This window comes from Emys orbicularis, chromosome 10 (genome assembly GCF_028017835.1).
Source record: "Emys orbicularis isolate rEmyOrb1 chromosome 10, rEmyOrb1.hap1, whole genome shotgun sequence".
Taxonomy (NCBI): Eukaryota; Metazoa; Chordata; order Testudines; family Emydidae; genus Emys; species Emys orbicularis.
The window spans coordinates 16,674,862-16,687,762 of NC_088692.1; the positions used below are offsets into that span (position 1 = coordinate 16,674,862).

At 44.7% G+C, this 12,901-nt stretch overlaps 1 protein-coding gene across 1 annotated transcript in view; it reads left to right on the forward strand.

Moving 5' to 3' along the window:
- DNAH3 (dynein axonemal heavy chain 3) overlaps positions 1-12,901 on the forward strand; it is a 127,480-nt gene that overhangs the window by 9,795 nt on the left and 104,784 nt on the right. Inside the window, exons 5-8 of the mRNA XM_065411988.1 lie at positions 1,137-1,206; positions 3,113-3,302; positions 4,601-4,790; positions 12,220-12,415. Of these exons, the coding sequence (XP_065268060.1) occupies positions 1,137-1,206; positions 3,113-3,302; positions 4,601-4,790; positions 12,220-12,415 (646 nt within the window). The remainder of the gene's footprint in view (positions 1-1,136; positions 1,207-3,112; positions 3,303-4,600; positions 4,791-12,219; positions 12,416-12,901) is intronic.

Consider the following 12,901-nt stretch of genomic DNA (forward strand, 5'->3'; position numbering starts at 1 on the left):
GGCCTTGAACCTCCATGTCCTGAATCCTAATCACCAGTCTCTTGGTTATTCTGAGGCAGGATGGTATGTTTTGTCACACAAAAATTCTGAATGTCTTGTTTTCATTTTAGTGTGGACCGAAATCAAATTTAAAAACGTCAACATTTTTCACAGACCAAAATTCTTATTTTCCAGCAAGTCGTAGTCAGTATCAACAGTAGACTGATTCTTTTATAATGTGCAGGGGCAACAGAATCCTTACATTCACATAAGCTCTCCTTCTAGTGAAGAGCCTTGTATGGTATGCAAACACAAGGTCACAACAATTTAAAATCTACTTTTTAATTTGTGAACTTTCTTCTGAGGATTCTAGCATCTCATCATAAACCACTGCTATTGGTGAAAGATTGCTATAATGTAGTATGCCAACTTCCCATTACTTTATTTGTCTAAAGCTGTTGTCTGTTAATCCAGGCCGTTGCTTCCTCTCTTTTCATCTTGGCAAATGATTGGGAATTTGACAAAAGAGTTTTAGTGTCCACTTTGTTCTCTTGCACACTACTTAAGTAGGCTTTGTTTTGGGTCACTAAGCCTCTTACCATTGTTTCTTCACCTGTTTTCTTGGATTCACATGCATTTCAAATGAATAAAGGTATGTGAAATGGAATGCAGTCATAATCAGGGTCTGTTTCCTTGGAGAAAAGGCATTATATGGCGATTGATTATTTATGTCTGAAAAGCCTGTCATAACAGCCTCTTGTCCACAAATTAGTCATATATAGTGAATTTGTTAGAACTTCATATTTTATCGCACTACCTTTAGATATTACATTGCACTACCTATATGTAAAAGTTAGAAATATAAGTTCTATTTCACTTAAGCATGCCTATTGAGGAAAACACTTAAACATTGACGTCATTGGAACTTAAGCACATGTTTAAGGTTAAGCACACGCTGAAGGCTTTTCTGAACCTCAGGTCAGCAAGGTACTTCAGCATGTGTTTAAGTAACTTGCTGAATCAGGACCCTAGCCCTCTATGTGCAGATTATATTTTTCTGTTATTTCACTGTCTGTTGTAGTTAATTCATGTATCTCTGCTTTGTAATAATTTGTAATAAGGTTATTACAAATTATTTTCTTGACTGATACTTATAGCTTCAAAAGAATTTGCACCTTCTGAGAAGAGGCTCAGACTTGCACAAAGAAGTAAATGCGACTCTGATAGGTAATGTACCATAGTTGATCATAAAGATATGGAGTGCTGAAATCAGTCTCAGAATTAGAGCTCTGCAGTTTGACACACTTACAATATCCTGGTGCTTTAATTTTTCTCTTAGTTTGGATGTAGTTACAATAAAATTTTATGTTTTTTATAAAATCTGTTTGTGAAATTCCTGCCTGAGCAGAGAGGGCCAGCAGAAAGCTCATGTAGCACTTTTTGCTGGTCCTTTGCAGAGGGATGAATTTCACTTCTAGCATATAAGATGGCACATTTAATGAATTGTGATACTGAGCCATTTCCCTGGGGTGTGCATAGATAGATGATATAGTCACAGGCAGTAGTCACAAGACAACTAGAAATATGCTCTAATTACACTATCAGTTTTTCAGAGATACAGTACTTTTGGATAGTGGGAAAATAATGGTTTCTTTTCTCCCAATTCATCTCCATGCCCAGACATTACCTATTCCCACCTTCCCCTGACTCCTCATCTGATCTATCTCCCATGCCCTGGCCTCCAGTGGGATCCCGTTTCTCCCAACCCTTTGCCCATGTTCCCTGTCCCTGCTGGCTCCCAATCACAATCTCCTTCCCTGGCTCCTTGTCCCAGTCTCCTTGCCCATCCAGTTCCAGTTTTCCTCTCCATTCCCCTGCTGCTAGCCTCCAGGCCCAGTCTCAGTCTTCCTCATCTGGGACCCTTGTCCCCAGTCTACTCTCTCCATCTTCTCCCTCCCCTCCCCCCACAGATCTTCCCTCTGCATTCAGTACAGGCTCCTGCAAGTGTGTGTGGGGGTTGGGGACGTCATTGAGAGAACAAGAGAGATAGACTCCCTGTTCTCAGTTCAGGTGCCTGGACGGACCATCATGGCCATCAGGAGCCCAGAGCTGCAATTGCAGGGAAATTTCTACTCAGCCCCTGGCTGGAACATGCCCAAGGCGGATGGAATCTTTGTGGAATTTATCTTCTAAAATCTAAGAAGTTTACTGCCTATGTGCAAACTGCAATTTTTCAGTGGCTTATAACTTGGCTAAATGTAGGCAGATTTTAATGGGGACAGCAAAAAGGGGACATCTGACACAAAGGCCACCCTGTACCACATTTCAAACCCTGCTCCATGCCTGGGGGCACTAGAGCTGTTCAAAGAAAAGATTACCAGATTGTAACATGAGTAAAAAAACCCACAAAACATATTTTTCTCTAGTCTCATTCTCCGAAATGGCTGAACCACTTTGACTGTAATTATCCACAGGTATTCAACCTCAGGTAGACACCTGGCATGGAAAATTTCAGCCTAAATGGTTAAAGTTTGGCAAAATTATACACAACTGAAAATGGATCTGATGTAAAATGTCAGTCAACCTTAATAATAGGTGGTGCTACCAGTTTTCCTATAATAACATTACCCACCTTTGTCATAATTACCCATACATATTTTTATGTTTCGTTTATTTTGATTTAAAAATAACTTAAAAGATGCCTATCCAAGACACTAGGTGCCCCAACACACATTAACAATGCAATTTAAAAGTCTGCAGCATTAAAATGATCAGCCAGCCCTCTCTGAACGCCCTATCAAACAGATGTCTTTTGCGCATGCCCAGAAGGTCACCAAATTTGGACTATTTCAAACTGGGGGATTGTGTATATATATTGTAAAATACATTGCCATTACCTGTAATGTACTGGCTAGTTTTCATATTACAATATAAGGCAGCATGTATATTGTTTATAATGAAGCAATTTGGTGTATGGCTTTACTACATCTTCACGAATAGCTGAGTACTGTAGAATAGGCCATGTTCATCCTCAGCATAATACCACTGGAAAACAGGGCATGAATTTGTCCAGAATGTTATGAGAATGCATCTCTGGTTGTAAGTATACTAAACTGGTGCCCTTTTGTTTCAGAACCACACCAACCCAACTGTACAGTATAGATTCAAATTCATTATATTCAGATAGACATAGTCCAGAATTAGGCATCATATATTATTCAGACACCCAACCATTGACTCCAGAAGAACAGTTTGTTGTCATGCTCCAACACGAGGAGGAGATACATAAACAAGAAGAGTCACCTTCGGAAAGTGATATAGAGGTATTAACTTCACTTTTTTAAGTTGAGAAAAGTGATGATAATCATAATCAGGAGTATGAATATGTACAGTTATGCCCACTTAAATTGGGAAAAGAAAAAAATTTCTATGCACCAGACAACGCACATGTAATCAGGCGTGGACTCACCCCTGCGGCGCCTCCTGCTGGTCATCCAGGGAATTAGCTCACCAGCCTCTGGAGCGCCCTCTGCGGGCCGGTGATCCACCTGTCGTTGGCCCCCGTGTCCCTCCCAGACCCCGGTGCCCTTGGCTTAGGTGCTGCCCCCCTGGCAGTACCCCACTCTTTCCCTCTGGGTCTCCCCACCCAGGGGAACCCCCACCCCTTATCCCAATGTTGCCTCAGTCATGGCTACTGCCAGTCACCATCTAGCCCCCACACCCTGGGGCAGACTGCAGTCTATCAGCCAATCATCACCAGCAACAAGGGGTTTGGACTGGCTGCCTTTACCCACCCTCAGGCTGCCCCTTTGCAACCCCAATACCTATATGGCCTAAGTCCAGGCCCTGCAGCCTGGGGAGTTGCTGGCCTAGGGCTTCCCAGCCCCCAAGGCCTTTCCCCAGCCCTGCCTCACTCTAGGTCCCCAGGTAAGCTCCCTGCAGCCAGGCCTGTCTCTCTCTCCTGTCAGAGAGAGACTGCTCAGCTTCTGCTTGCCCTGGCCGCCTTATCAGGCTGAGTGGCTCAGTTTGGGGCGTGGCCCCAGCTGCAGCCACTTCCCCAATCAGCCAGGGTTTTGCTCCCTTTTACCCAGCCCCAGCCCTCTGCAGGGCTTTTCCAATCCCTTCAGGGCTGGAGCGGGCGTTCACCCTGCTACAGCATGTATAAAAACTAAATACAACAAACCGTGTTTAACTCTTTCTTTAACCCTAATCTGCCTCCATTTCCTTCCCAATTGTTTCCTTTTTCTTTTAATAGTTTCTGACTCCTCAGTCTGTTCTCCAGGCCAGTGGGTTGCATCTAAGCGCATCTAACCAAATTCATAACCGCTCATATTATTGCCTCGCACTTCAAATAGCAGCATTTTACTAAATTTTAGTTGGTCCAGCCCAGAACAATATATCTAAGCAGATGGAACTACTTAAAAAAATTACATCAGAAATTTGTACTGGTTTAAAAGGATCTCAAGTTTGAAATAACCAAGGCACATGATAGTCCAAGTGCCTTCTACCTGTGAAAAGAGTTGAGGAGATTAAAAAAACCAAACAAACCTGGAAAGTATTTAATCATGGTCAATTGTCTGTCTTAAAAGTCAATATAATAAGGATATTTTTATTTTTACAGAGATATTGTTATTACATACATAATGGAATACGGAAAGACATGCTGGCGCCCCAGGATAAAGAAGTGAAAGACATGATTTTAAAGCAAATTCCAAATCATTTTCTTACCAACCCAAATCTGGAGACATTGCTTCATAGTTTAACAGAAGAGATTCAGGATGACTACCACATCAGCCTCATGAAAAACATTGGTAAGAGGGCAAACCTCTCAGTAGTTTTGGCAGATGCAGTGATTTTGCAGTCCAAAAATAAAGGGCCTCATTTTTCTTTCAGCTCCACATGACTTACTCCTTTGAGGTCAGTGGAATCACTCTATATTTCCGTGAAGATACAATCCATGATAATGCAACATTTAATTCCAGTTTCATCAAGTATCCTTATTTACTAAGCACCATAAGACTTCAATTAATATAGAGTCAACTTCGGTAGACCAGTAGTCTCTGGGCACACCCTTCACATGCAGTTTCCCATTCCTAATGCAGGCTCAAATCATATTAAGAAAGCATAGTTCTGCATAACCTGACAATATCATTCAATGAGACAAATTCATCTCTTACATGGCTCCACTGAATTCCAATGCTGTTACACCAGGATCCATAAATGTCATGAGTTAAAGGTTTTCATTTAAATCATTACAGGATTAATGAGAATGGAACACATGGAACTGAAATAGGAAATAATTATAGGGTTAAGGTACTTTTACATTTGAGCATGTTCGACAAATAGGAAAATGAAAGAGCTAATACAGAAGAAGATTAGAAGTATTGAAATTCACTAATGTTCAGTTCCAGGAGATTGAGTGTGAGGGAAATGATTCTGATAAAACAATGACCTCTCAAGTGTAGCTTTCTCTTCCCTTCTCTTTTTTTCCAGTAGATTCATTATAATTTTCCAGCTAGACTTTGGTTGGTAGCCCCAAGAGCCAATAGACTTATTGCTCTTTTCCAAATGTAGCTGCTGAGTGGGGATCAGTTCAAAATATTCAACTGGAATTTCCACTCGGGCTTTCCTTACATTCTGTATTTTGCTAATGTTAATTACTGTTATTTGAATAAGTTACATTGTAAGTTCTCCAGGACAGAGATCTTCCCGTCTTTCAGCTATCTATGTCACTAAATACTATGTTTACTTATGTTTCTTTTCCAATCTCAATGATGGCCAGCATATCCCAATTTAAGGGCTTGTCACATGAGAATATTATAGCAATACCACTTTAAACCACTATAGTTATCCAGAATAACCCCTGGAGTGGACAATTTTATTCAGGAATAAGAGTGCCTTTCTCTGGTTTAGCTTATGTGGCTTTGGTGGTGGTTAAAGCTAAACCAAAAAAAAAAAAAAAAAAGGCAGTCTTATTCCAGAATAAGAGGATTCACAATTGGAATTATACCTGTATAATTAAACCAGTATAACTGGAAAAATCTCCCATGTGGACAAGCCTTCACACTCTTTCTGTAATTCTAAAGGTACTGAACCAATTGCTTACTCCCTTCAAACAGGTCTGGGAACCGAACTGTCAGTAGAGCATTTGCTCCACCATCACAGATCTAGTTCTGGCACAGAAATGCTGGTGTTGTGCCAGGGCTGAAATACCTTTTATGAGATAGGTATGCACACATGTTTTTATGAATTACTAAGGGGATGGCTGGGAAGGAGCTTATATCTGTGTATGAATCGGAACCAGATTGTCATTACAGAATTTAGATAAATTGAAATAAGTACTTATCCCTTTCTGTGCTCCCTCAAGGAAGAGCAGTGAGAACCTGCATTACTAACCAATAGATCAAGCAGTGTGAGCAGCATGGCTGGTTTGCATACGGTGCAGCAGGAATGACTCCGCAGTTTGGGATATTGGCATGATGGGTGTTCCCCAGTATGGAGCACCTCGTAATTGAAAGATCTCTTTCAAGGGAGAAAATCCATTTTAAAAGGGGAAATGGGGCAACTTAATCAGTTTGATTTACCTGAGCCTCAGTGCTCAGTATGGGATGCCAAGGGCTGCAGTATGGGAAGTTGAAAGAAAGTATTTGAGGCTATGGCTACACTAGAGAGCTTACATTGGCGCAGCTGCGCCGCTGTAAGTTCTCTATTGTAGCCACTCTAAGCTAACGGAAGAGAGCTCTCCCATCGACTTAATTAATCCACTCCCAATGAGTGGTGCCAGCTATGTCTATGGGAGAAGCTCTTCCGTCAACATAGCTCTGTCCACACCGACGCTTAGGTCAGTGTAACTTATGTTACTCAGCGGAGTGGCTTATTCACACCTCTGAACGACATAAGTTTTACCGACATAAGTGGCAGTGTAGATACAGCTTGAGTTACAGAGTGCAACAAAAACTGCTCCCTGTTCAGGGGAACTGGGAGAATTAAACTCTAGCCTGAAGGCTTTTGAACCTAGTTGTAAATTTACGTGGTTGTAAATCAAGCCAGGTCTATACTAAAAAGTTAAGTTGACTCTGCTACGGCACTCAGAGCTGTGAAAAATCCACACCATTGAGCAACGTAGTTCAGCTGACCTAACAGTTCTTCTGTTGATCTAGCTACTGCCTCTCAGGGAGGTGGATTCACTACAGTGACAGGGGAACCCCTCCCATGGCTGTAGTGAGTGTCTACACTGAAGTGCTACAGCAGCACAGTTTCAGCACTGCAGCTGTGCCATTGTAACTGTTTAACTGTAGACATAAGCTCAGAAAGCCACAAAGAGTCCTGTGGCACCTTATAGACTAACAGAGGTATTAGAGCATAAGCTTTCGTGGGTGAATACCCACTTCGTCAGACGCAGAATACCCACTGCGTCTGACGAAGTGGGTATTCACCCACGAAAGCTTATGCTCTAATACCTCTGTTAGTCTATAAGGTGCCACAGGACTCTTTGTTGCTTTTTACAGATCCAGACTAACACGGCTACCCCTCTGATACTTGATAATCTCAGAAGTAACTCCACTGAAGTATAAAATTGATGTGATAATCTGACTTTGATGCTAGATTGGACGACGATTCAGTGACCTGTAACGATTAGTGTAGACTCCATCTCAACAGCCGATGGGTACTGTATCTTAGTGTTGTTGTGTATGTTATGATGTTGTTGATCTGACCAGGAGGTGGGGAGCTAGCACAAAGTTCAGTCCTGCCTGTGTGACTAGAGTTGGTACTTGCATTGTCCCAATACATCTCTGATTCTATAAGCAAGTATTACAAATGGTGGCTTCAAGATGGCAAAAGAAGAAATTTACTGATCATGCAGAGAAGACTGGACTCTGTGAGTACTTGACTAGGGTGACCAGACGTCCCGATTTTATCGGGACTGTCCCGATATTTGCTTGTTTGTTCCGCGTCCCGACCAATGTTAGGTCGGGACACTGGACAAACAAGCAAATGCTCTGGAGCCCGGAAGTGCTCGCGCCCCCCCCCCCCCGCCCCGACTCCGCCCCCTCCTTCCCCCATTGGCTCCCTCCCTGAATCCCCGCCTCTTCCCCAGGCTCACCATTCCTCCTCCCTCCACAAGCGCTGGAGGGAGGCCCCGGAGACGCAGGGGGAGCGCGGGGCCGGGGTTAGTGAGAGTCCGGCCTGGCCCCGAGCGCAGGCAGGACTCTGTCGGGCGGTAGGGAGAGTAGGGGGGCGGCCCGCGGGGCCAGGCGGCGGCTGTTCTCCCCCCCTGGGCAGCGGGACTCGGGAGCAGCCGCTGCTGCAGCTCCCACTGCCGCGGGGGGAGGAAGCGGCCGACGGCCAAGCTCGGCGGCTGTGGCTCTGGCGCCCCCGAACCCCCCGAGCCTGGGCCTGCTGCGGGGACCCAGCAGCGCGCACGCTGCGCCCAGCCCCTGGCCAGTCGCGTCTGGGCTGCTGCCCAGCTGGTGCTATCCCGCGGCGGCCCCAGGGTGGAGGCATCGGCAGCCCAGCCCCGTTCGTTTCCCTGCGGGACCCGAGCGGGACGGGGGGGCTGGGGCCTGCTGCCCCCACTCCGGGGCCGCCGCGGGATAGCACCAGCTGGGCAGCAGTCCAGACATGAGTGGCCAGGGGCTGGGCGCAGCATGCGCGCTGCTGGGTCCCCCCAGCAGGCCCAGGCTCGGAGGGTTTGGGGGCACCAGAGCCGTAGGCCATCGGCCGCTTCCTCCCCCCGCGGCAGTGGGAGCTGCAGCAGCGGCTGCTCCCGAGTCCCGCTGCCCGGGGGGGAGAACAGCCGCCGCCTGGCCCCGCGGGCCGCCCCCCTACTCTCCCTACCGCCCGACTGAGTCCTGCCTGCTCGGGGCCAGGCCGGAATCTCACTGACCCCAGCCCCGCGCTTCCCCTGCATCTCCCGGGCCTCCCTCCAGCGCTTGTGGAGGAAGGGGGGGGTGTTTTGTTTTGTTTTGCCCTGCCCCCTCCCGCCACACGCCCCGCCCCCGCATCCCGATATTTGACTTGGGTGATCTGGTCACCCTAGTACTTGACAGACTTTGAGATGTTGCTCTCTGTGAATGAGTGTACTGAGGAGGGAGCAGCATAGTACCTAGCAGTGTTTTTGGATGGTGGTGCTGGTAAATACTTTGGCAGCTTCCCAGTGCGGATCGTGGATCTTAGAGACAGTCATACAATCAGATATACAACCACTGTGAAGGGGGATTGGCTCTTTTGAAATATAGAAAGGAATGGCAAGCCAGGAGGAGGCTGGAAGGGGAACCCCTACATCAGGGCTCAGCAACCTTTCAGAAGTGGTGTGCCGAGTCTTCATTTATTCACTCTAATTTAAGGTTTCGTGTGCCAGTAATACATTTTAACGTTTTAGAAGGTCTCTTTCTATAAATCTATAATATATAACTAAACTATTGTTGTATGTAAAGTAAATAAGGTTTTAAAAATGTTTAAGAAGCTTCATTTAAAATTAAATTAAAATGCAGAGCCCCCCCAGACCAGTGGCCAGGACCCGGGCAGTGTGAGTGCCACTGAAAATCAGCTCACGTGCTGCCTTCGGCACGTGTGCCATAGGTTGCCTACTCCTGCCCTACATAGTTATATGTGCGCACTAAGGAGACTGTTCGATAGGGCTTTCCCTGCATCTGGGAGATGGCTCAAGTGAAGTGGAACCTACTGCACCTCATCTGGAACTGGCAATGCAGAAGGGCATATACCCAGTGGCACGCTATGGGAGGATCATATGTGAAAAGTCAGTTTATAAATGGTTTAACAGGGAAATTTCATAATCTGCTGGTGAAGGAGGATAACATACTGGATAACCTATGGACCAGATTATATACAGAGTTCAAAATCTGGAAGAAGAAATTGGTGTTTCCTTAAAGGTATCGGCTGTTAATTCCCAGCCTCAGGGTGACACCTTTATACTGATGCAGCACTTCAAGAAATGATTGCTAGCTAAATGGCTAAAAAATTGGAGGAGACCCAAGTGCAAGCCATTCACAAGTGTCCCAGGGGTCAGAAGAGACACTCTTTCCCAAGTGGGTCTCAGACCAGGTGACATTTGCAGGAATTGTGAAAGCAAAGGCCACTGGAGATGGAATTGCCTAAGCAGAGAGAAGCCACAATAAGGGAAACAAAAAGTTAAGGATGCAGTAAGACTAGTAACTATTAGAATGGCCCATCTGAAGAGCTGCCCAGATACCTGTTACTATATGTCTGGAGACATCACTGCCTAGAAAATCACAATGCTGTTGGACTCAGGGTCTGTAATAAATCTGATCCATGATGAACAGCCAGTGCTGAAATGGAAGAAAATTTATTTTTCAGGAGTTGAATTGGTGACTATTAACCATCAGCTACTGCAAACAGGAGAAACCCAGCTCGCGCTGAACTTGGGTCTGAATACTAAGTAGACTTTTCTTGTGGTCACCAGTATTTCTAGGACTGTTATATAGGGAGTAGATTTAACCTGAGGGCATCACGGGAACTCTTGGGGTGTTAATAGAACAGACTTGTCCATGGACAATATTCAGATGTCCCTGCTGAATGTGGAGCAACTCTTGAAGCCTTAGCAATGTCTCTACCATGCCTATAGTGGGACAGAGATGAACTGCTCCCCAAATAAAGTTGTGGTGAAGTCAGGTCATCATTCAATAATACCCACAGCTTCAGTGAACCTGTAGGAGTGTTTGAAGCTACCAATATCCAGTCATGATTGTTGTTTAGCAGACTTCTGTTTCCAGCTGCACCAAACGGGGAGTTCTGGCCAAGAGCAATTAATCTGACTGACCAGGAAGTGCAGCTAGTGAAAAAGAAGTTGATGGGGACAGTGACGTAGCTGGTGTCTCAAAGCCTCTCACAGGGGCAGAGATCAAGAGCTGTGAAGTAGCCCAGTCAGGCAAAGAGCTAGGCGTTGTCTTGACAGAAGCAGCTGTGGAAGGAAATGAAAGAAAGTGATTAGAACAGCTGATCTTATGATATGCTAGTGTGTTCTCCAGAAATAATGAAGAACTTGGGCGATATGATTGGGTGCAATGTCAGATTGTGTTTAAGCCAAGGAGAGCTCCTGTGAGGCAGCCCCCATGTCAGATTCCCTTGGTATATGAGGTTGCAGTGAAAAAGATGCTGTTTCAATTCCTCAGAATGCTTTTAAGACTCCTGCATGCACCAGGGATGTTTCAAAGGGTATTAAATGATCTAACCCACATTTTGAGAACTGAACACATCTTCACATATTTAGATGACTTCATTTGTTTCCATAAAACATGGGAGGAATATCTGGGAGGAGTGGAAAGGATTCTAAACGTGTGGGAAATAAATATCAGTTTGCAAGGAGTTGCATCACCTTCTTAGGACATGTAGTCAGTGAGAATGGGTTGGAGCCCCAACCTCAGAAACTGAACCTTATAAAGGACTGGAAGGTTCCTACAAACCTGGAGGAGATGCAGCAGTTTGTAGGCCTCTGCAGATTCTATGGGAGATTTGTAAAAAAAATTCACAGCTCAGGCAGCGCCATTACATCAGCTATGTGAAAGCAACTTTTTCTGGATGGAGGAACGTCAAAAAGTCTTTGAGTCGCTGAAGGAAGGACTTCTAATCCATGCTGTGTTTAAATTCCCAGATCCTTTGTTATCCATCTCATCCATTCACAGTATCCTGTGATGCCTCAAAGGTTGCTGTTGGACATGCTTGTGAACAAATTGACAAGTTTGGTAGGTGCAGACTGGTGGCCTGTAGAGGTTGCAAGATAAATGAGAGGGAAACCAAGTATTCAGCTGCAGTACTGGAGTGTCTGACTATTGTGGAGGCTCTCAAGGCCTATCGCCCCTATTTAGTAGGTACAGAAAGCACAGTGTACACAGACCACAGTGCCCCCTTACAAAGCACAACCCAGAAGGATTGCCTGTGGAGATGGATTCACAAACTGTCTACAGGTAGTCTGTGGAAGAGCTAAGAACAGAACCCAGAGCATCTGAGTCCCAGGCCTAGGGCCTTACCCACCGGAGGACCATCATTCTTCTCTTAGTTTGCTGACATAGTTAGTTAATAATAGTCTCAGATAAAATTTTATTACCGTGTTATGTTAATTTAATTTTAAAGACATGTAAGAGTAACCAAATTATATTGTGTAATGACACGTGTTTGGTCTGGCACCAGTGTGCTGTAATCTACATGTGTGGTTATTAGCAATGCATTCAGTCTTACAAGCATTTATATGATTTGTTGTAGTTGATTACATCTTGATGGATCCAGCTGAGAGAGAGAGACTCTTTATTGGAAATATCCCACACTCTTTTCCTCAGAGAGTGATTCGTGCACCAGTCCCATGGCATAGTGTTTACCAAGAAATAAAAAGCTGGATTGAAAACCATCTGTTCACAGTGAATCCAATGATGCTTATGTTACAACACCTCTGGTTTACTGAGTAAGATGTCTTGCTTACTGTACATTGGTTAGAGTAATTCTTCGTACCATGATTTATTGTAATGATTTTTTAGTTCTTGCATTGCTGTGTCATCTGGACACAAGACATTTCATTAAAAGCAAGAAACATTGAATCAGCAAGAAACTTATTGTTTCTTTTCATTGTAAGACACCATTTGAGACCCTAGGTACATGCTTGGGTGGTTAATCCTTCCTGCTGGTGGGGTTGCTGCAGCTACACTTCTCTTTTTAGCATGCTAGCTCGATCAGTCCCTATGGTAAAACACTCCACCCTTAACTTAGAACTCCTAGTCAAGATTTTCAAAAGTGACTAGTGATTTTGGTGCTTAAATTTTTGGGTTCTCAACTTGACACCTGAAGGGGCCTGATTTGCAGAGAGTGGACACTCCACTCTTTTGAAAAATCAGACCCCTTTTAAGATGTCTCAGGTTGGTGATGCAAAATCACTAGCCACTTCTGAAAATCA